General features: G+C 45.0%; 1 protein-coding gene across 3 annotated transcripts in view; it reads left to right on the top strand.

Moving 5' to 3' along the window:
- The first annotated feature begins 11511 nt into the window (after window positions 1–11511).
- Window positions 11512–23359, top strand: part of neurl1b (neuralized E3 ubiquitin protein ligase 1B) — a 95917-nt gene continuing 84069 nt past the window's right edge. For all 3 annotated transcript variants that reach the window (XM_068043414.1, XM_068043413.1, XM_068043412.1), the window contains exon 1: window positions 11512–12095. In XM_068043414.1, the coding sequence (XP_067899515.1) occupies window positions 12065–12095 (31 nt within the window). In that variant the 5' untranslated portion in view covers window positions 11512–12064. The remainder of the gene's footprint in view (window positions 12096–23359) is intronic.

Here is a 23359-nt window from a genome sequence, read left to right as displayed (position 1 = left end):
TCAACTGCTTTCTGTGATAGAGAATTCCACAGGTTTACCATTCCCTGGGTGAAGAAATCCCTCCTCAGTGGCTTACCCCTTATCCTTAGACTGTGACCTCTGGTCCTGGACTCCCCCGCCATCGGGAACATCCTTCCTGCATCTAGTTAATTAAAATCTTCAAATCAATAAAATGAATACTGTTGGGGAGGGGGGAGGGGGGAGGAGGTAAGATTTTCAGTGCAGGGTAGGGGGACAGGGTCAAATAAATGTAATGGGTGGAGGGGATGGTGGGAAAGGTTGACCTTTAAACTTTGTGCAGTTTGTGGGGGGAAGGTCAAATGTAAAAGGTACATGTTTTGCTGGGGTAGAAGGGCAATATATATACTGTAATTGCTATTGGGGGGGTGGGAAAGGGGCATTAAAAATGTATTTATTTAATTTTGGGGGTTACTTCTTTAACAATTTAAATGTCCCGGCAGGTCTGGCTGCGCATTAGAAATGGCATCAGTGCCTGCGCGCAGGCAGCTGCCGCCACTGCCGGCGACGGACAGCCCACCCCCCTCCACATGACTGGTGTGGTGGGGCGGAGGCCACCCCAGCCATTTAAATGAGCCACTGCGCAGAGAATTGCGACGGCTCTTTGGTGTGTGGCCTGCACAGGCATGCCGCCATTTTCTGAGCTCACCACCGAAATTGCGAGCTCTTAAAATCCAGCCCGCCAACTGTAGATCCATCTCAGCCGTCTCCTGAGGTGAGAGTGAGTGCCCTTGATATCAATGCAGCATTTGACCAAGTGTGGCATCAAGGAGGCCTAGCAAAATTGAAGTCAATGGGAATCAGGGGGAAAACCCTCCACTGGTTGGAGTCATACCTTGCAGAAAGGTGGTTGTTGGAGTCCATTCATAGCAGTCCCAGGACATCACGCAGGTGTTCCTCAGGGTAGTGTCCTAGGTCCAACCATCTTCAGCTGCTTCATCAATAACCTTCCCTCCATCATAAGGTCAGAAGTGGGGATGTTCGCTGATGATTGCACAGCGTTCTGTGCCATTCGCAATTCCTCAGACACTAAAGCAATCCATGCCCACATGCAGGGAGACCTGGACGATATTTAGGCTTGTGCAAAGTGGCAAGTGACATGCGCACCACACAAGTGCGAGGCAATGACCATCTCCAACAAGATAGAATCTAACCATCTTCCCTTGATGTTCAATGGCATTATCATTGCTGAATTCCCCACCAGTAACATCCTGGGGGTTACCATTGGCCAGAAACTTAACTGGACCAGTCATATAAATACTGTGACTACAAGAACAGGTCAGAAGCTGGGAATTCATTGAGCTATAGAGTTATACAGCACAGAAACAGGCCCTTCGGCCCACCATGTGAGCCATACAGTTATACAGCACAGAAACAGGCAATTCGGCCCACCATGTCCGTGCCGGCCATCAAGCCTATCTATTCTAATCCCATTTTCCAGGACTTGGCTCGTAGCCTTGTACGCTATGGCATTTCAAGTGCTCATCCTAAATACTTCTTAAATGTTATGAGGGTTCCTACCTCTACCACCCCTTCAGGCAATGTGTTCCAGATTCCAACCACCCTCTGGGTGAAAATCTTTTTCCTCAAATCCCTTCTAAACCTCCTGCCCCTTACCTTAAATTTATGCCCCCTGGTTATTGACACCTCCGCTAGGGGAAAAAGTTTCTTTATCTACCCTATCTATGCCCCTCATAAAACTAATTCATTACCCCACTGTCCTTGCAAACTAGTGGCCCATCTCCAACCTCCCTTTTCTCTCAAGTCCTTTAACGTGTTGTTATGTTCATTTTACACGGTTGTCCACACCATCCTCCTCCAATGCCGCTCCACTGTCATCCAGTTAGGCGGGACTGCTCTCACCTGGCTCCATTCTTATATATCTAACTGTAGCCAGAGAATCACTTACAATGGCTTCTCTACCTGCTCCCCCACCATTACCTCTGCTGACCCCAAGAAGCTAAACCTTGGCCCCCAGTGAGTAAATCACTTCCTACTCCACAAAGCCTGTCCATCATCTACAAGGCACAAGTCAGGAGTGTGATGGAATACTTCCCACTTGCCTGGATGAGTGCAGCTCCAACAACACTAAAGCAGCCCACTTGTTTGGCACCAGCTTAAACATAAATTCATTGCATCAACGGTGCACCATGGCAGCAGCATGTACCATCTACAAGATGCAATGTAGCAACTCGCCAAGACTTCTTCAACAGCACCTTTGAAACCCGCAACCTAAACCACCTAGAGGGACAAGGGCAGCAGACGCATGGAAACAGCTTCACCCACAACTTCCCCTCCAAGTCACTCACTGCCCTGACTTGGAACTATATCACCATTCCTTCACTGTTACTGGGTTAAAATCCTGGAACACCCTCCCTAAAAACACTGCAGGTTTACCTACACCACATGGGCTCACCACTACCTGCTCAAGGGTAATTAGGGGTGGGCAACAAATGCTGGTCTTGCCAGCAATGCCCAAATCCCATGAACGAATAATAAAAGAATAATTCATGTGTATTTAGTCAAAGATGGCTGTAGTTTTTTTTCCGTAAAACATTTATTCAGCTTTTTAAATTAATTTGGGTCAGTACAGCAACTTTTACTTTTAACTAAAATAAAAACAAGAAATGCTGGAACCACTCAGCAGGTCTGGCAGCATCTGTGAAAAGAGAAGCAGAGTTAACGTTTCGGGTCAGTGACCCTTCTTCGGAACTGACAAATATTAGAAAAGTCACAGGTTATAAGTAGGTGAGGTGGGGGTGGGGCAAGAGATAACAAAGGAGGTCGAGATTGGACCAGGCCACATAGCTGACCAAAAGGTCACGGAGCAAAGGCAAACAATATGTTAATGGTGTATTGAAAGACAAAGCATTAGTACAGATTAGGTGTTAATACACTGAATATTGAACAGCAGCAAGTGCAAACCTGAAAAAAAACAGTGGGTAAGCAAACTGAACAAACTAAGATGAAATGAAATAAATGCAACAAAAAAGATTGTAAAAAATGTAAAAAAGAATGTAAAAAAAAGGAAGAAAAAATAACTAAAAATGAAAGTAAAATGGGGGGCTGTCATGCTCTGAAATTATTGAACTCAATGTTCAGTCCGGCAGGCTGTAGTGTGCCTAATCGGTAGATGAGATGCTGTTCCTCGAACTTGCGTTGATGTTCACTGGAACACTGCAGCAATCCCAGGACAGAGATGTGAGCATGAGAGCAGGGGGGGATTGTTGAAATGGCAAGCAACCGGAAGCTCAGGGTCCTGCTTGCGGACTGAGCGGAGATGTTCCGCAAAGCGGTCACCCAGTCTGCGCTTAGTCTCCCCAACGCAGACTGGGTGACCGCTTTGCGAAACATCTCCGCTCAGTCCGCAAGCAGGACCCTGAGCTTCCGGTTGCTTGCCATTTCAACACTCCCCCCTGCTCTCATGCTCACATCTCTGTCCTGGGATTGCTGCAGTGTTCCAGTGAACATCAACGCAAGCTCGAGGAACAGCATCTCATCTACCGATTAGGCACACTACAGCCTGCCGGACTGAACATTGAGTTCAATAATTTCAGAGCATGACAGCCCCCCATTTTACTTTCATTTTTAGTTATTTTTTCTTCCTTTCTTTTACATTCTTTTTTACAATCTTTTTTTTTTGCATTTATTTCATTTCATCTTAGTTTGTTCAGTTTGCTTACCCGCTGTTTTTTTTCAGGTTTGCACTTGCTGCTGTTCAATATTCAGTGTATTAACACCTAATCTGTACTAATGCTTTGTCTTTCAACACACCATTAACATATTGTTTGCCTTTGCTCCGTGACCTTTTGGTCAGCTATGTGGCCTGGTCCAATCGCGACCTCCTTTGTTATCTCTTGCCCCACCCCCACCTCACCTACTTATAACCTGTGACTTTTCTAATATTTGTCAGTTCCGAAGAAGGGTCACTGACCCGAAACATTAACTCTGCTTCTCTTTTCACAGATGCTGCCAGACCTGCTGAGTGGTTCCAGCATTTCTTGTTTTTATTTCAGATTTCCAGCATCCGCAGTATTTTGCTTTTATTTTACTTTCAACTATCCTGATTAGTGAGAAGCATACAGCCTTTCAAACTGTTGTGGATTTTATCCTGAGTGGTGTTAATGGAATAGCAGCCTTGTGCAGTACATATGCGTGTGATGCAACTCAAACATAAAGGAAGTTGATATGTACTGGAGGAGGTGGCAAGATCACTTGATGCATTTTCTATCACTATCCTCCAGCTTATGACACCTAGATCAGATTCAACCCCGGGAAAAATAAATGTAGGTCAGCTGTCACTAATGGGTATTACTATATGACATAAATGATCTGAGTCACACAGTCTGAGCCTATTACTTAATTGATCTGCTTTCATCATCGATAATGTATCATCAAAAGGTGACATTATCATGGCTTTTAAAAACAATCATGCCATTGGATTTTCCTCATTGTGAAGATTTTAAACTTTGATAATTGCTGTGGTCAACAGCAAATAGACCGTTCAATTGCCTGTCAAGGGATGGGCAATGCATGCTGACCTTGCCAGCGAGTCCCACATACCACAAACAAATAAAAAAAAAGAAAAAAATTATAAATTAGACATTTCCTTGATGAATTAAAAGATCTACTGTGGTAATACATGGAGGCTAATAGATCCTTACAGGGAGAGATGTTTAAAATATTAAGATGTGATCACTGTAATCACACACCACATAAATTTCACAGTAGTTTGAAAGCTAGTCTTTTAAAATGCATCACAGTGTGACTTCCAAAACATTTTCTATGTTCTATAATAACCTAAGGCACTTTTTGGGCTACACCTGCATCTGACTACAGTCATGTACAACCAGATGGTTCGTTACACATCTCCTCCTGCCAACAAAAGTAATTAATTTCATGTTGTTATTAGATGTAAGAAAATAAAGGGTTTTATCGCATCCAGCCTCATTGAATCAAATGTTCCATTAGGTTTTCCTATGTAAAAACATCAAATTGATTTCCTTCAAAAGTTGTTCATTAAAATGCACAAAATGTCATTAAAAGAATGAATGTGCTGAAGAAAACTTGAACTTGTATGTTTTTGAAAGTTTTTTTTACAGGGGTTGTTTCTAGAATAAATAGCGAGGGCTAGCTTACACTGAGGCCCTCCATCAAGAAATTAGCACAGCACCACATATCTTTGAGAACAGAGCAAATAAATACCCATTAAAGCTTTGTGGCACCACAATCACTATATACATCAATAAATCAGAACATCTGTTGATTTAATATTAAGTGCTAAGAAAGACTCTGAAATAACTTTTTGTATATGAAACTCATCTTTATTCTGCTGGTGCAAGCACAAATGTTATCCATTTGTCATCTCCTTTAGCTTTTCAGGCCAGAAACAGGAAATTGAGAAACTTTGTAATTTGATCATTTATTCAATAGCAGCAGCTTATTAATTCAGACTTATAGTGTACAGCATTTGAATTTTGCATAACTTTGTCTCTTATAATCAAGAAAATAAAAGCTATAAAGATTCAATACTTGGACATTTTTTGAGTTTGGGTAATTTCGAAATTGTAGAACGGCGGAGGTCACATTATTGAATCGGCGGACAGCAAGATTAGCAACAAACTCATAGAATCTTACTCAAAATTCAGTTGCAAATGCACTAACATATTTAATGAAATTGAGCTTCTGAGTCTGTTTTTAGCAATACCTCCAAGTATTCTTTTTTCAAGTTGTTCCATCTAATGGCAGGAATATCAGTAAGACAGAAAACCAGGCAGGATGGCCAATTACTGAATCACTGACCCAACCTAGACTTTCCTGTCTTGCTCCTGCAAGGAAGGCTGCTTGCCACTCCGTCACCAGTCTACTATAGATGATGGTATGGAGGCAGGACCCAGTAATTAGCCTGCTTTCCACAACTACTGATGCTGCATCAGGGATGCCAGGGCAAGTGTCCCTAGGGTAGCAGAGAAAAGTCCACTGCTGCCCCGTTACAGACAGAATTGAGAGAGCTGAAACCCCAGCTCTCTTCTGACAACAGAAAGTGCCGGAAATACTCAGAACTGATGAAGGGACGCAGACCTGAAACGTTAAATCTGTTTCTCTCTACATGGATGCTGAGTATTTCCTGCTGAATATTTCCAGCATTTTCTGTTCTCATTTCAGAGTTCCAGCATCCACAGTATTTTGCTTTTGTTTTATCCCAGTTCTCTTCCCTTTACTGTCTGTAATCAGTGTATTTTTTGAAAAGGAAGATGGGTGTGTTTCATAACCCCTGACTGTATGGCCAATTTGAATAACCAGCAGCACACTTTCCATGGGTTGAAATAAAGAGGATTATTTTTATTCACACCTTCACCTGGAAAGTCTGAAGCTACATCACTCACTCAGCACTCAAACACACACACACACTCGAGAAAGAAAGCCATTAAGGAGGATAGTGCACTTTTACAAATTACAAACGAAGGACTAGTTTGTAAGTCACGTGATTTGGCTCATCTTGAGGCAAAGGCATGTGTTGCAGGCCTGGTGACAAAGGTGTTTTCACTCCTAAAGTGTAGTTAGGTGGATTTGATAGCCGGTGTCGTATATCGAAGTCATTGCAGGGTTCTCTCGAAGGGGTGGATTTTCAGCAAGTCATGAAGTTAGTTGCTTGCAGTCTTATTATTACAAGGTTAGTTTTCTGTACTGGTGGACTTAAAAAGGAACAGACTTGGAGGCCTTAAGATGTAGTCATCTCTGGTTTTAAGGCTTAGGTGTTTTGCCTTTGCTGCTGTCTCTGCAGCTGTTGTTTGTAGACTGCTCAGTCTCTCCCCGGTGCTTGGAGTAATAAGATTTGATATCTGCCAATTAGTTTTGGTCAGATAACCACTTGATCAATACTTCTATTGTCCACCCGGAACGATTTGAAATTCAAAGCTATTACTACACAATGTGGCGGGGTGAGGCGGGGTCAATGGTGGCCATTTGCACCTAATTATGACTTAACTGGTTTCTTACAGCTCTTACAGTTAAGTTTTGAGCTCGGAGACAGTGAGTCTACGAGTCCATAGGTATTGAGTTTCAAAGTGATTCTTGACAACGCAGCCGGTCGGTGATGTCATCTGACTGCACCAACCTGCGCACATGTGAAAACGGGCTCCTGCTCTCTGCACGTGCACTGTATTGTTCTGCATTGCCAGGACTGGTTGGCGCATGCGCAGTTGTCGTCATTGCATAACGTGGGAGAGAGCGGGGGGGTGGGGTGGTGGAAGCGGGCGGAAAGCGGCCAAAGACCTTGGTGGCAGGTGCGCTCTCCTCCTCCCTGCCTCCCACCGCACCCCACCCGCCCGATCTCTCTGGCCATTCCCTCCCGCCCGATCTCTCCGGCCATTCCCCCCCGCCCAATCTCTCCAGCCAGTCCCTCCCACCCGATCTCTCCGGCCAATCCCTCCCTCCCGATCTCTCTGGCCATTCCCCCCACCCGATCTCTCCGGCCATTCCCCCCCGCCCGATCTCTCCGGCCATTCCTCCCCACCCGGTCTCTCCAGCAATTCCACCCCCCCCGCCCGATTTCACCACCCCCCACCCCCCTCCACCCCCTGCTCGATCTCTCCAGCCATTCCCCCGTCGTCTGATCTCTGCGGCCATTGTGTGCTACCATGTGTTTATGTTGCCTTTGTGTGATTATTTGAGCAACGCCATCTTTAGTCCAGGCAGCTGCCTGAACGCCGCTGACTGTTAGGTTTTAGTTGAACAGGCTGCATTTGTGCATGTGCCAGTGCAGCGCCACCTATTGGTTGCATTGTCAGCAAACGCAGCCATTGAGTTTTGGGTCAGACCACAAATACAATAGGAGGTGAGAATTCCACAAACGGTTTTGTCTTGGTATGTCCATTCAAGGGAGGCTCTCCACCCATGGTCATTCAATTAGAAACTTTCCGGAGGCTTGAGCTACTTTCGAGTCTGGGCTGAAATTGCAGATGTTACCTGACCCTCGACAGTTACCTTATGCAGCATGTTAATGTCCATTGTGGCTCATTTAAAAATAAAATTCAGCTCCAGAAGATTCTATGTTGAATACCGTCCATGTTTAAAGATAGGACATGCCTTTATTGGGCAATGCACCCCTCTTGGAGGGAGGTCAATCAGTGTGCCGCTCTTTGGTGGTCTTCTGCCTCTTTAAGTAGCCTTCACTCCTCTGGTGTTCCAGCAGATGTCCTGCTGCAGCCCCACCTTTATTTCCCTCTTTGACAGTGGCAGGCTTCCTCTTGATGCAAAGATCTCACCAGAAGCCTGCATTGCAAAGATAAACAGCCCCATCTCAGGAAAGCGGATCAGGGTCATGCTGTGTTAGGAGTTGTGAGTGCAAGTCCCATCCTGACCATCCACCGGCAAAAGGAAGGAAATCCAGCCTGAGATGTTTTTCAACTTAGGTGATGGTATTTGATAGGTTTTGGTTCAAATGGGTCATCTTCTTTCTCTTGTGTCAGAGCATAAAATTCTACTTCATTCAGAATGGACACTGGGAAGTGTATCTGACTATGTCAGATAGTTAATTTCAAAGCTCCTCCCACCAAAAAGCATAATTAATTTCTTGTGATTATTGTATGTAAGAAAATAAAAGGTTGTAAGGCATTCAGACACGGAGTGTAAACAGAACAACTGCTTAGGTAGGTTTACAGAGGAGATCTGTTCTCAGCAGGGACAGGGGAGGGAAACCAATGTGGCAGTGACACATGTTGTGCTGCTCCTTCAACGTCCACAAAAAAAACTAAAACTTACCCGCTGGGCTCTTCCTTAGCTGGGCCATCACTCAATAGTGTGAAGAGTATGTACGATGCCACTCCACCCAGTACTGTCCTAAAATGCCAATCTGGATTCTATGTATATCATAGGACCCGACTTTGCAAGTGAAAGGGCCTACCACCTGACTCAGGCATGCTCCAGCCACCCAGCATTGGACACTGTGGAAGATTGGGATGGCCACATGGTTGGCAAGAACAGGGCTGGCAGCCTCCACGTCTACCCCATAATAGCAAAACCGCGTGATCTGCTCAAATCTGTGTTGCCATTATTCTCCTCTTTCAGTTTTTGATTGGCTGAAACGTCAATCCTTAAAACTGGCTTTCAGATGATGAAAACCAAGTATTTTCTTGCTCCCATTACCAAACTCTGCAGTTGGGAGAGGTTTTAAAGTTAGAAAAAAAATCTGATTGATAAATTGGATAGGAAAAAATGGACAGTTAAAATGAAAATAGAATCAAGAAAATAAGAGGTGAGCGATAGGGAGAATAAGCCTAGCAACGTCCATGCTTTAAAATGATATTTTTCATCAAAATTTATTTGAAGTCAGTATTTGAGTAATCTAGGGTTAATATTATGGCGATCAAGCTACCCCTGATGTTTCAGTTACTGTAACTGTACCACTACTGTTCTAGTGTCACAGTGCAGGCATGGAAAACATAAAATCAGTTGGCTCAGATGGATGAATTTATTATCTAACGATTAAGTTTTTTTATTATCTATTTTTGTAATCTTAATCAGCCCCTTGTTATATCTCTGAATGCTACCCTTACAAATGAACTACAGGGTAGGCTAATACAGCAGCCATTTTACAGACAGCCAAAACACATGAAGAGCTGAACGAGGTGAACGACCAGTGCAATATGTTATAAAACAGAAAATGCTGGAAATAATGACATTTAAGGTCACTGACCTGAAACGTTAACTCTGTTATCTCTGTTTCTCTCTCCACAGATACTGCCTAGCCTGCTGAGTATTTCCAGCGCTTTCTGTTTTTATTTCGGATTTCCAGCAGTTGCAGTATTTTGCTTCAGTAAAATATGTTTCTCCTGATGTTGACTGGAGGAAGCATGTTGGCCAGATACCTCTCTGTTCTTCAAAACGTAACATCCATCTAAATATGGAAATAGGATCTTGGCTTAACATCTCATCAAAAGGGCATCATCTCTGTCAATGCAGTGATCATCGAGTTCTGTTACTTTTCAATAAAAATTTAATTAATTTCTAAAGTCTGTCGAGGGGAGACCTTGACTTTGCAAAATAGGGGACACCGAATCAGCATTTTATTTTATATTTCTCCTATTTTTATGTGCATTGTTTATTGGGCTGCCGACTCGCTATCTCCTGTTTGACACTATCGCTCAAAGTTAAGATCTACGCCCACTCCGGAATGAAGCTTAAACCGTGAATTTCCTGCCTTAGAGCAAGAGTGCTACCCCAACTGAGCTAAAAAAGAAATGAAGTTACAACCATCACTACCCGTATTATATGTTTTGCATCTCTTTTCCAACCAATCTCAGTAAGCTATTGTAACATATTTTGCATAATAAAAACGTTGTTTTAGTCTGGTAACAAACAAATCTGGTGCAGGTTATACTCACAGTGCTGGAGTTTATTTGGATTTTCTGTGATTTTTGCCGGTTGGCTTCCTTTCCCGCTCTCTTTTGGATCTTGTGTTTTTGAACTAGAATACTCACATTGCTGCCATTCAGTGGAGGCATTTAATTGACGTAGACAGTTAATTTGTGAGTTATATGCAGGGCTGTAGGTTTCACACAAATTCATCGGCTGTTGGAAACAGCTGGATTTCAGACAAGTTGGGGAGAATTATGAAATCCAATTCCTCCTATGTAAAATGTATATCGTTCAGTAATGAATTTCACAGGAATTCAAAGAAATTCAGGTAGTCTGCACAGCAAGCAGCTGGTGAAAAATATGCCGTAGTTCTAAGCATGCGGAAATTAGGATAGTTTACTATTTGTACAATATACAAGATTTATTAAGATGAGTTCATTCATACTATAAGCCACCTAACACTACCTTTGCCCCATGCCACTGTTGGTGTTATTGCTTTTTTCATCTATGTCATATAAATGCTAATTCTGCTCAGCATGAACTAAACAATCATAAGATGTGAAAAATATATTTAACAATATATAAAATAATAAAATGCTGGAAGTATGTCAATGAGACTGCAATGCCGTCTTGAGGTTCTGATGTTCATTAACTGGTTGACCAACTTATGGTGCTTAAGAATGGTCTTATTCAGTTATAACCCATAACTCACTGCCATTATAGATGCTACAATGGTATTTTGGTGTAAAATCACAGTTATCATTGAGTAGTCGATATTAATTTTATTGTCTTTCAAGCAAGCTAGAATTTCCCAACTCTGTGCTCTTTATTTTTTAAAAATGTAAAATCAATGTGTAATCCCAGTGAAGAATGTAGTGTTTGCACGTTGAAAGGGGAAAACCCAGTACGAATTCAATTTTTTTTAAAGTTCCATATGAAATTATAGTACATAACATAAAAAGGTTCTATAATCCATCCTGCGAGTACCAGAGGGCTATTCTGTACATTAGGTTCTATAAAGCATTCCGAAGGCATGATGTATCCTTACACAATGTCAGTCGCAGATTAAGAATCAGTTTTCTGATTGCTAAGTGGTTGTGTGTGTGTGTGTGTGTTAGTTGGGGGGCGGCGGGAGTCAGGCTGACAGGAAATAATGGAAATGTTGGTGAAGATTATCAGCAGTATTGTCCAGTGTCAGGATTCCCGAGGCGGTCTGGTCTGGTTGAGTGAGTTGGGGTTTATGGCATGTTGATTTGCACGGGACTGTTCGATTTCGCACGGTGGGAAGCAGTGACGGGAGATGGGCAGCGCCGTTGCCAGGATCATTACAGATCGCAGTCGGAAGTAGTTGACTTTCCATAAATCGGGTCGGATCGGCGTCGACTAGCTGTGTGTGTGTGTATGTCGGAGCTTGGCCATTTGCACTATCTGCGCGATTCCCGAGATAAGAAGGGTTCAGATCACCCATTCGGCGAGCAGCGCACACGAGCCCCGGTTTTCTTTGTGTCGAAGGTGGGCAGTGCTTTGGAGAGCACTCTGGAGCCTCAAACCTTCTCGCTTTTTTAAAAACAACTTGCTCCCGCGAGTGGATGGACCTTCTGAAGCCAGGAGCAGATATTACTACACTGGTGAAATACACCCGAAACAAACGCCAACAGCTCTGCCTTGCTTTAAATGAAAGGAAGTGATGGGAAACAGTGCTCAGAAAACACATGCAGGTAGGAAGCTTCCTCTCCTCCGCCTTTCTCTCTTGCTCTGTGCGCTAGATATTTGTTTCACTGCTTCTAGAAACCTAGCTGTGAAAATCTAAATCGCTTCCAATCTAAAAACAGGGTTTCCTCCGCGAATGAAAAATGCCTTCCCATTATTTTGTGCCATCTATCCTCATGATTGTTATTATGAGCGGATTCTTCAGCCTGTGCTGTATGTGCCCTTCTGTTTGAGTGAGGCACATGTTACAGAGCTGAGGCCGTCAGATGTTGCTCTTATTTGGTGGGGGTGGTGGGGGTAGCGCCGAGGTGAATGGTTTTCCAAAGCGCTCCCTGATTTCGATGTGCCGCTTCGGCTGGAGCCGGGCTGTGTTGTGCTGTGCTGTGCTGGGCTGTGCTGAGCGAGCACTCAGGCTGGGGCCGGGCTGTGCTCAGCGAGCGGTCAGGCTGGAGCCGTGCTGTGCTGGCCTGTGTTGTGCTGGGCTGTGCTGAGCGAGCACTCAGGCTGGAGCCGGGCTGTGCTGGACTCTGCTCTGCTGTGCTGTGTTGTGCTGAGCGAGCGGTCCGGCTGGAGCCGGGCTGTGCTCTGCTGGGCTGTGTTGTGCCGTGCTGGCCTGTGTTGTGCTGGGCTGTGCTGGCCTGTTTTGTGCTGGGCTGTGCTGGGCGAGCGCTCAGGCTTGTGCTGGGCTGTGCTCTGCTGGGCTCCTCCTTTCTCGGCTCACACTAGTCAGTGACTGCGCTTCAAGTCGCAGCCTCCGCGGGCAATTTACCCGGACTCTTTCAACCATTTCATCCTCTTGAGTAGTTGGGAGGGCGAAATCGTGTTCCATTCCACTTACAGACCGACTGCAGACGTCGATTATACTACAAAAAATAAGAGTGAAGTATATCATCCCTGACAAGGGCACGAGAATTGGATAAATAAAATAATTTGCTGTGAATGAGAAGTGCATGCTAAGTGCTGAATGTGGTCCAGCTCATATTTTAAAAAAACCTAGTGAACTTGAAGACATCAATTAAGGGTAGATTAACAACTCAATTCTTTTTATGGCAATCACTCTCTGGTCTTAAGTCACTCCAAGGCATTATAAATAGATCTTTAAGACCTTTCGTGACTGAAGCAGTTATAAATATAGAGGTATGGAAGTTTAGGGTGTTTTTCTCGTCTAAAAAGCGGAGGCCGGTGAAAGAAATAGGATGCGAGGAAACCAATTCCCCATAGCTGTCAAGTGCCTTACAGAAAAAATAGCTTTTGCGCTGCGTGTGGACTGAGCTCCGTGTGACTGTTAAAAATCCTGCTATCTTTAGTTACAACTAACTGCTGCATGGGGGTTTCCAGCCTCCAGCTGTCGAAGGGGGGTGTGTGTTTCAGTTGGAGGGCACTTCGTTGCCTTGAGCTTCAAAAAGTTCCAAACAGGTGGTTGGACAATGTGACAGTTGCTCCCGGTTACAAGCACTCTGATTAACAGCGCAATAATGGGATGAGCCTCTTTGTTAGCAAAATGTGTTTCACAATATAACTAACTAATTCAGAAAGTCACTGCCAGCAATCTCTGGGAAACAATATTGCCAGAAACTGACATGTTCACATGCCATTTAAGTACATTGTACACATGGTACAGCAACTATACCACAAAATGTATTTTCATAATGATTGGAAAAATTAGCATCGCCTGTTTTCTTAAGAACTAAAACCTCTTGAAGTATCAGACTACATATGCTGTCATTCAGGCTCTTTCTCGGACTTAAACAAGACGTGATAGGGTGGGGTGTGCCCTGCAGGATGTTTAATGTCGTTTCTATTTAAGGGGATAATACAGTCAACATGTGTTCTATCAGAAATTATGGCGGATCGAGAAAAAAAAGTGCTGTGTTCTAGTTGCAATACCATTATTTTACTTCGTGCCGTCAAAGAAAAATGTTTTAAATGTCAAAACAAATGGTTTAAATAATTGCACATGAAATGGGGTGAACAAGAGTGTATGAGGATCGTTCCAATTCTCAACTTAACCTCTGTTAGGAAATGATCACCTGTATTTCCTGGTCTTCTGCATGTTGTTAATATTACTTTTTAATTTAGAATGTGAAAACCATAATAGTACATATTCCAGAAGCTCATTGCACATGTCTGTATTTCATAAGTGTCATCATATAATATTTCAGTACAGGAGGAGGTCATTCAGCCTACCATATCTATGCCACTCTGGGAAAGATTTATCCACTTAGTATCATCCCCCCTACCCTTTTACATTTTTCTTTTTCAAATAATTGTCCATTTCCTTTTTAAAAGCTATTATGGATTCTTTCCCCCGACTATTTCTGGTAGGGTATTCCATGCACGTAGAACCCACTGGAGAATATTTTTTTAAAAATACATTCTCCTGAGCTGTGACTGGTGGTGGTGATGGGGGTGTGGGTGGGTGGAATTTTGAGGTGCATGTACATTGGGCATGTGGTGGACTGAACTGCAAGAGTCCTGCACATTTTTTATGGTTGGCCTTATTTGCAGGGAAATAACCAGCTGTCAGCACAGAAATATAATGGCCCATCCACACAGCCGAACTAACCTGGCAAAAGTCATTTGAAGACTTGAAAGTGGAGAGTCAGGCCAATTTGGCCAGGTGGTGGTGGGGTGGGGGAGGCGTTGCGGGGGTTTGTGGACTTATGTTCAACAAGCAGACAAAATGTCCTCCCTCAACCATCACTTTCATTTTTTCACCATGGCCTCTTGTGAGCCCTTTAAAGGGTGGTGGGCGGAATTTTCCCAGCCCATTGGAGGCAGGCCAGGAGTCAGGAGGGTTTGGAATATTGGGTCAGAAGGCGTCGGGACAGAAGCCTGATGTCTTCACATTGGAAGCAGATATTGCGAAGGGCAGCCGATGTGGCAGGAGGAAAACGCGCTTGCACGTAGCGGGCAGGTAACTAAACCTATTTAAAAGGCAATTAATTTCAATTTTATGAGGGTTTTCGGATTTTACCATATGTATACGTAAGCCACGGGTCTTCAGAGCCTTGCCAAGTATAAGGAGGCAGTGAGCTAGTGGGAGGTCAGTTCTGGCTCCAAAAAGCAGCCATCATGAGTCATGAAGTGCCTTGGCAGGGAGGGTGGAACAGTGCAGGCATAGTCAGTAGGGAGAAGGGGAAAAGGTGCCAGAGCTGCGGGGGAGTACTGCCAGAGTGGCATATTGAAGCTAGAGCTTGCATAGGAAAAGCAGGGGTGGAAAAAAATCCCTGGAGACTGAGTGAATCTACATGCCCTGGGCGTCATTCACTCAAGTTGCGGTTCCTTCAGTGAGGAGGAGCAGGAGGAGAAGGAGAGAGCTGCAGCAGCAACCAGAGGGGCACCAGGAGTGTGGAGGAGAACAGCACAGAGGGTCTTGCCAGCCTCCTGTGCAGAAAAGAGGTTACCCAGCAGAGAGACCAAGGCTCAGCTATCTTCAGATGTTGGAGCAGCAGTGTCACCGAAGATTCTGCCTCTCCAGGGAGGCTGTCACAGAGCTGTGTGCCATGATGGAGAACAAGCTGAGGCCCATGGGATGTGGTGGCCACCCAATGCCAGTGGCGTTAAAGGTCACCGTGGTGCTGAATTTCTGTGGCTCAGGATCATTCCAGGGATTTACTGGAGATATATGCGGGAGTTCCCAATCTGTGGCTGTATCAAGATGGTCACCAATGCCATATTCAGGATGGCCATCCAGTATGTGCACTTTTGCACCAATCCAGACAGTGAGGCTGAGAGCGCCATAGGATTCGGGGCCATCGCTAAATTCCCCCAGGTGCAGGGTGTCATTGACTGCACACATGTGGCCATCAAAACTCCCAAGACAGCCTGCAGCCTTCATCATCAGGAAGGCTGCTCAATGTACAGCTGGTCTGTGACCACCACAAGCGCTTATTGCAGGTGTGTGTATGATTGCCGGGAAGCAGCCACATTGCCTACATTCTAAGGCAATCCCAGGCCCCCCTGAATGCCTTCAAGGATAGATACTGGGTGACAAGGGCTACCCAATGAAGATGTGGCCACTGACACCTGTGAGAAACCCTCACACTGCTGCAGAGGAGGGATACAAAACCTGCCACAGCACAACTCAAGCGACCATCAAGCAGGCCTTCTGAAGATCTGGTTCAGATGCCTAGACAGATCTGGCGGACCCGTTCAGTATGGCCCAGCAAGGGTCTCGTACATCGTGGTGGTTTTCTGTGCCCTCCACAACCTGGCACTACAGAGGGGAAAGCAATTGACCAATGAGGATATCATTGATCATGATACCTCCTCTGATGATGAAGATGATGACCAGGCGCTGGATGCTGATGAGGCCCAGGGACCACGGGCAAGGTGCCATGAGAGACACACATGGGATGCTCGGGATGCACGAATACAGACATGGTTCACATGATCCTTACTAACAGATACATACAATCCAGTAAAGCCTCAGCACTCTGCAGCCCTGTTGCTGCCTCCTTCATTGCCGTTGCCATTTACCTGCCCGCAATTCGACATTACACTGCAGCATGTGGAATGCCTCGATCTCACGCGGTACGCTCCCACCCATCAAACTCTTTGATGGAGCCAGGGTGCTCCTGAAGTCCCAGCAGCCAACAAGAAATGCAAGGAGACCTCAAGCCTTGCCACATCAGTCATTTAATGGTAGTACAAAAGATTGCAAGGCTCCATGACTCCAAAACTAGTAACCCTTGAACCCCGAGTGCAGGTAGGTGCTCTTCTTAAATCTCTTCCATGTGGTCCTGCATGGTGCACCCCTAAGCTGTCACATGAGGTGGAGGCAGGCTGCTGACTTGTGGCTTAGAATGACTTTGGCTGTCATCCTGTGCCTGCCTGAGGTCTGGAGGGCTCTGGCACACTGAGGACCTCCTGCACAAGTACAGGAGCCTTCCCTGCTATTGCGGCTGAGTGCGACACTGGTGTAATTGACGGAGGGGCTGACAACCCCCAGATGCAACAGGCAGACACTTCTCCTCCCTTGCAAGACACATCTGTACCTCCATACTCACCTGAGGAGTGCGAGCACCTCAGTCCAGATGCCTTGCCCCCACTCCATCTCACCTCAACAAGACATTACTGGACAAAGCTCATGGAGTTGCCAATGGCATGCAGGTTTGTACGCATCACCAACGTCCACTGTGTGGTTGGTTGGAAATGGCTGTCCATGAAGGTGGCCAATCTCTTGATGGAGTAAGCCAGGCACACATGCCAGAGACACAGTGGCACTCATGGCCTGGATGGACTCCTCCATTGTCTGTGCCAGGGCGTGCATAGCCTCTGGAAGCTCCAGCAAATGTTCCTGCACCTCACATTGTAGCTCCAGTATCTGCCGCCTTGGTGACAACTCCAGAGGCATGTCACCAGCCTGAGGCTCATCATTGCAGGACCCTCCCACAGTCCCCTGAGTATCCGGGGCCTCGGCTCCATCAGCTGCTTGGGTATGTGTGTGATGTGCCCACCAGATTGTGACACCAGATCTACACATGAACGGATGCCAGCGATGTGGGAGTATCTGTGCTAGTGGAAGGTGTGGGGGAACGATGTGATGGCTGCGTCCTCCTCCTCAGCAGTGGGAAGCTGTTTCCTGGTCTCTTGAGCTGTCTGCTCTTTGACCTGCATGAAGGAGAAGATTAATTAGAAGATAATACACATTCCATCATGTCCTTCAATCCACTCCTAGTGTGGAGCTCCATGTGGCACATGAGCCCTATGCCTCGTGCTCAGCAGAGGTTCTCTTGTGACCATCCATTAGGTCACTCTGTCTCTCGTGTCTCCACTCCCATCTCATCACCTCTGATGGAGCAGCCTTCTTGCTGCCCTGCAAGTTCCACTGCCTCCTCTAGAGAAGTCAAGAACGTGAGGTTCAGGATGCCACCACCAGTCTTCACCCTTTCCCTCGCATTGTGGACTGTTTTTCCCTGCAAGCACATAGGTGAGCATTGTTAGTCGCCCGACAAAGACATGCCCAGAGTCTATGCTTTTGGCCACCTGACTGTCCATGATAGTGTCACATAAATGTGTCCCACAAGCAGCCACTCAGAAGCAGCAGTGCAGGAGTCAACTGTAGTGGACTAGGGCCATTCACTGATATGCCGCCTTGCCTGTGACAGCCAATGCTGTGCCTGGTTATTGCCAGTGGCTGAACGGGCATGCCCTTTGTACCGATCTCACATTCACCCCTAGTCACATTGTAAGACTACAAGGTTGACTATGTGCTGCACTCACTTTGGCGGAACGCATGCGGTCACTGACCCTCTTGTGGCACTACAGCCAAGTTCAAGGGATGACCCCATGGCTGCTGACCTCCTCTGAGATCACCATCCAGGCTCGCTTGTTTTGATGGGCTGGTCTTCTCCTCCCATCACGGGGAAAGAGGACCTCCCTCCTTGCTCACACAGCCTGGAGGAGAGCCAGCAGGCAGCAAGCATCAATGAACCTTGGGGCCACCCTGGACTGCGGTTCTACCATGCTTATATCTCCAGTGCTGTTCAGGTCTTCATTGCTGCTCGGGTCTCCGTTCTGGTAGGCTGCTTTCAGAATTCCTTTTTATTCAGTGCTGGCTGCCCTTTAAATATGGTGCCAGCACTTCCAGCAGCGCAATTGATGCCACCCATGCCGCCTGGGTGGATGGCACTTCCGCCTTCCGGTCAGTAATTGGCCGCCTGCCAAGTAATTCAATTCACTCGCCGCCCATTACCCACACAGGAACAGCTCCTGCTTCTGGTCTTGATGGCAAGATCTCAGGCCTTCCGGCAAAATTCAGCTTGATGTTTAGACTACTTTTCAGTCAGGGGCAGGGCAATGGGCAGAGCCTACACCTCAGGGGTACAACACTTTGAAGGACTAAAATGGCATCAGTGTCCAATCTACAATGTAGGATGTCAACTTGCAGAGCCGAATAAGGCTGCTGGCTTTTTCAACTAGAAAATGGCACCAGGCAATCCTCATTTGGGAAGGAAACACTTCAGTATTTCACTCTGATTTTTAGTCCGACTGCCTTAATCCCATTGTATAACTGGCTGGTAGGGAGGCCAAAATCATCCCCTTGTTCATTTGGTAATGAATTTCTAACCTCTAGTTATTGTCTCACTGACCAGTGGAAATAGTTTTTCCCAAATAGCCTTATCTGTACTTCTCATCATTCTGAACACCTCTGTAAGATCACCTAGCAAGCTTCTTGGTTCTAAAGGAAAGAGCCCAAGCTTTTATAATCAATCATATCTGAAGCTTCTCAATCCATCTTAGTGAATCTCTTTGACATCCTTCCTAAAGTAAGGTGCCCAAACTGGACATAATACTCTTACTGCTGTATTTTAAAACTTTAATGGCACATTTTATATCAAATAAATTATTTTCAAAAATTGTGATTTTTAAAGAGACTGCACAACATTTTTTTTTTCCACCTTTTGGCTGGATTCTTACTCACAAGTCTGACTCTTATTAGGTTCACATGGACCCATCATTTGATTAATTCTTGGACGAACTTAGTTACAAGCAAATCAAAGTAAACAAAAAGTCTTAAATACTTTGTTCAAACTAGCAAGTTGGAGAATTGAAAGCCAACTAGAAGATTAAGCCTAAATCTTAATGAATACTTATAAAACAGAGAAAACCCCATAGGAGGTTGATTACCCCAGTCCAAATAAATGTGACACTTCACCTGCATTATTATATAGAAAAGAGAAAGTCTGAGAGAGGTCTTTAAAATTATGAAGGGAGTCGACAGAGTAGACGTAAAGAAGATGTTTCCACTCGTGAGGGAATCCAAAACTAGGAGTCGCATATATAAGATTGTCACTAAAAAATCCAATAAGGAATTTAGAAGAAACTTCTTTACCTAGAGAGTGGTTAGAATGTGGAACTTGCTCCACATGGAGTGGTTGAGATGAATAGCATTGATGTATTTAGGAGAAGCTAAGTACATGAGAAAGAAAGGAATAGAAGGGTATGCTGATGGGGTTAGGTGAAGTCCAGTGGGAACAGGCTCGTGTGGAACATAAACACCAGCACAGATCATTTCTGACAAATGGCTTTGGTAAATGTCAAATGATTTCTCCATTGTAAATTCGATGTAACTCGAGTGTTACGACCAGGTGAGAGGGGTCTGGGGGTTCCCTCTCAGCCTTTGCCTGGTTTAACTGTAACAGGGTTTAATTTTTTTTTAAAACACTGTGTTTTAGCTCCCCCTTAGTAAATCCTTGCTCACTGCTTTCCAATTGTAAGGCAACAAAATCAATTCAGACAGGTTTTCTTAGATTTTAAAAAAGAAAGGGAGAAGTTTATTAATAAATTCTAATCTGGTTACTGACTACGAATATGCGACGCTAGCATGCATTCACGATAAACACACGTGCAGCTAGAGACAGAAAAAGTAGAAGGAATAAAGGGGAAAAGTTTGAGGCAATATCTGGTAGTTACAGTCCTTTAAGTTCAATGTGGAGTCTTTGGTTGCCGGTAAGTCTTGCAATTCATTAGGGCCCCAGCACCGCTTCAACTTGTTTCGATGTCAGACCCTTTTCTCTCTTGAGGTTTATGTGTCTTCTGTGGATCCGGTGGCTTGGGAGAAAGAAAAAGAGAGAGAGAGAGAGAGGCTTCCTTGCTCCAGCTTCAGTTTCAATTGTCTTCTGATTGTTTCGCTGTGGCACAATTCAAAAAACCCCAAGTTGCCCAGCAGGTTAGTCATGTGACTAGCTGGTTTGACCACTTCTGTTTTTGGATTCTGCCATCTTAGCAGTCATCCTGGAATGTGAGCTCCCTCACCTTCAATGTCTGGTGATCACAGTCCATTTTGGATTAAGTGGACCAGGGAATAGTCCTTTGTCTCTCCAAGCACTGTCTGTTAGTATGCAAATGTTTTTCCAGCCAAGTGTCTGGTGATTTTTTTTAACAAGTCCTTTTACCACTCTAGCAACAGTTTAAAATCAACGTTCCTATGACAAAATGAATATGCCTCATTTTTGGCAGGTGGGGGGGTCTGCATGACAAGAGTATGATTGAATGACAGCTGTAGCAACAAGGAAACAACTTTAGGGGGTGGTAAATCTTTAAAAGTGTTAAGGATTGGGGAACATCTCCAGCTATTGTAACTCATAGTGACTGTGGCAGACCTTTTCCCCCAATCTGTGTTCTTTTTTCTTGTTAATATGCTTTTCTCTGCCCTCCATCTTTTCTTTTGAAGGTGTTACCTCTTGGTACAATTCCACAGACATCAATGTTCCTGCAGTACATCATTCAAGTGGCTGTTATGTTTAAGCATTGATGGTGACTATTGCTGGATCATTTGACCATGGCGGTTATCACAGCTGAACCCAATCCTGTCCTTACATAGCATCTACTTGTGCACACTTCCAGCTGGATAGTAATCAAGGGCAGAAGCCCTGGTTAATTTCTCTTTTTCCCTATTCCAGAAAAAACAATTTGTATTCATATAACATTTTTAATATAGTAAAATATCCCAAGGCACTTCACAGGAGTGTTATCAAACAAAATTTGACACTGAGCCACATAAGAAGATATTGGAGCAGATGATCAAAAGCTTGATGAAAGAGGTAGGTTTTAAGGAGTGTCTTAAAGAAGGAAAGAGAGATAGTGAGGCAGTGATGTTTAGGTTAGGAATTTCAGAGCTTAGATGCTTAGCAGCTGAAGGCATGGACACCAATAATGGGATGATTAAAATTGGAGATGCGCAAGAGGCCAGAATTGGAGGAGGGTTGTGGGCCTGGAGAAGGCTACAAAAGGTGGGGAGGAGGATTGGCCATGGAGTGATTTGGAAAAATGGATGAGAATTTTAGAGTCGTGGCATTACTCAACTGGGAGCCAATGTAGGATAGCGAGTACAGGAGTGAACAGGACTTGGTGCAAGTTAGGCAGTAGAGTTTTGGATGAGCTTAAGTTTATGAAAGGTGGAAGATGGATATCCAACCAGGAGTGTGTTGGAATAGACAAGTCTAGAGGTAACAGAGGCTTGGATGAGGGTTTCTGCAGCAGATGAAGTGGGGTAGAGATGGACGATGTTACAGAGGTGGAAGTAGATGGTCTTAGTGATGATAAAGATATGTGGTTGGAAGTTCATTTTGGGGAGACAATGGTGTAGTGGTAATGTCACTGGACTAGTAATCCAGAGGCGCCAGCTAATGCCCTGGGGATATGGGTTCAAATCCCACCGTGGAAGCTCATGGAATTTAAATTCAATTAATAAATTCAATTAATTAATACAAATCTGGAATTGAAAACTAGTCACAGTAATGGTGCCATGAAACTATCTTTAATTGTTGTAAAAACTCACCAGGTTCACTAATGTCCTTTAGGGAAGGAAATCTGTCGTCCTTATCTGGTCTGTCCTACATGTGATACCTGACCTACAACAATGTGGTTGACTCTTAATTGCCCTCTGAAATAGCCTAGCAAGCCACTAAGTGTACCAAACAGCTGCAGAAAAGTCAAAAAGGAATAAAACTGGACGAACCACCTGGCATCAACTTAGGCACCAGAAATGACAATGGCACACCAAACCCTGCAAATTCCTCTTTACTAACATCTGGGAGCTTGTGCCAAAATTGGGAGAGCTGTCCCATACACTAGTCAAGCAACAGTCATAATCACAGAATCATACCTTATAGCCAATGTTCCGGACACCACAATCACCATCCCTGGGTATGTCCTGTCCCAATGGCAGGACAGACCCAGCAGAGGCAGCGGCACAGTGTTAAACAGTCGGGAGGGAGCAGCCCTGGGACCCCTCAATATTGACTTTGGGCCCCACAAAGTTTCATGGGATTAGGTCAAACATGGGCAAGGAAACCTCCTGCTGACTACCACCTACTACCCTTCCTCCGCTGATGAATCAGTACTCTTCCATGTTGAACACTACTTGGAAGAAGCACTGAGGGTGGCAAGGGCACAGAGTGTACTCTGGGTGGGGGACTGCACTGTCCATCACCAAGAGTGGCTCAGTTGCACCACCATTGACCAAGCTGGCAAAGTCCTGACGAACATATCTACCATATTAGGCCTCCAGCAGGTGGTGAGGGAACCAACAAGAGGGAAAAACCTACTAAACCTTGTGCTCACCAATCTACCTGTCGCAGATGCATCTGTCCATGGTAGGAGTAACCACTACACAGTCCTTGTAAAGACAAAGTCCTGTCTTCACACTGAGCATACCCTCCATCATGTTGTGTGGCACTACCACCACGCTAAATTGGATCAATTCAGAACAGCTCAAAACTGGGCATCCATGAGGTGCTGTGACATCAGTTGCAGCAGAATT

Source organism: Heterodontus francisci, chromosome 12 (genome assembly GCF_036365525.1).
Source record: "Heterodontus francisci isolate sHetFra1 chromosome 12, sHetFra1.hap1, whole genome shotgun sequence".
In the NCBI taxonomy this organism is placed as follows: Eukaryota; Metazoa; Chordata; class Chondrichthyes; order Heterodontiformes; family Heterodontidae; genus Heterodontus; species Heterodontus francisci.
Note: the sequence above shows the minus strand (reverse complement) of the source record. Positions and strands in the feature narration are given on the sequence as shown.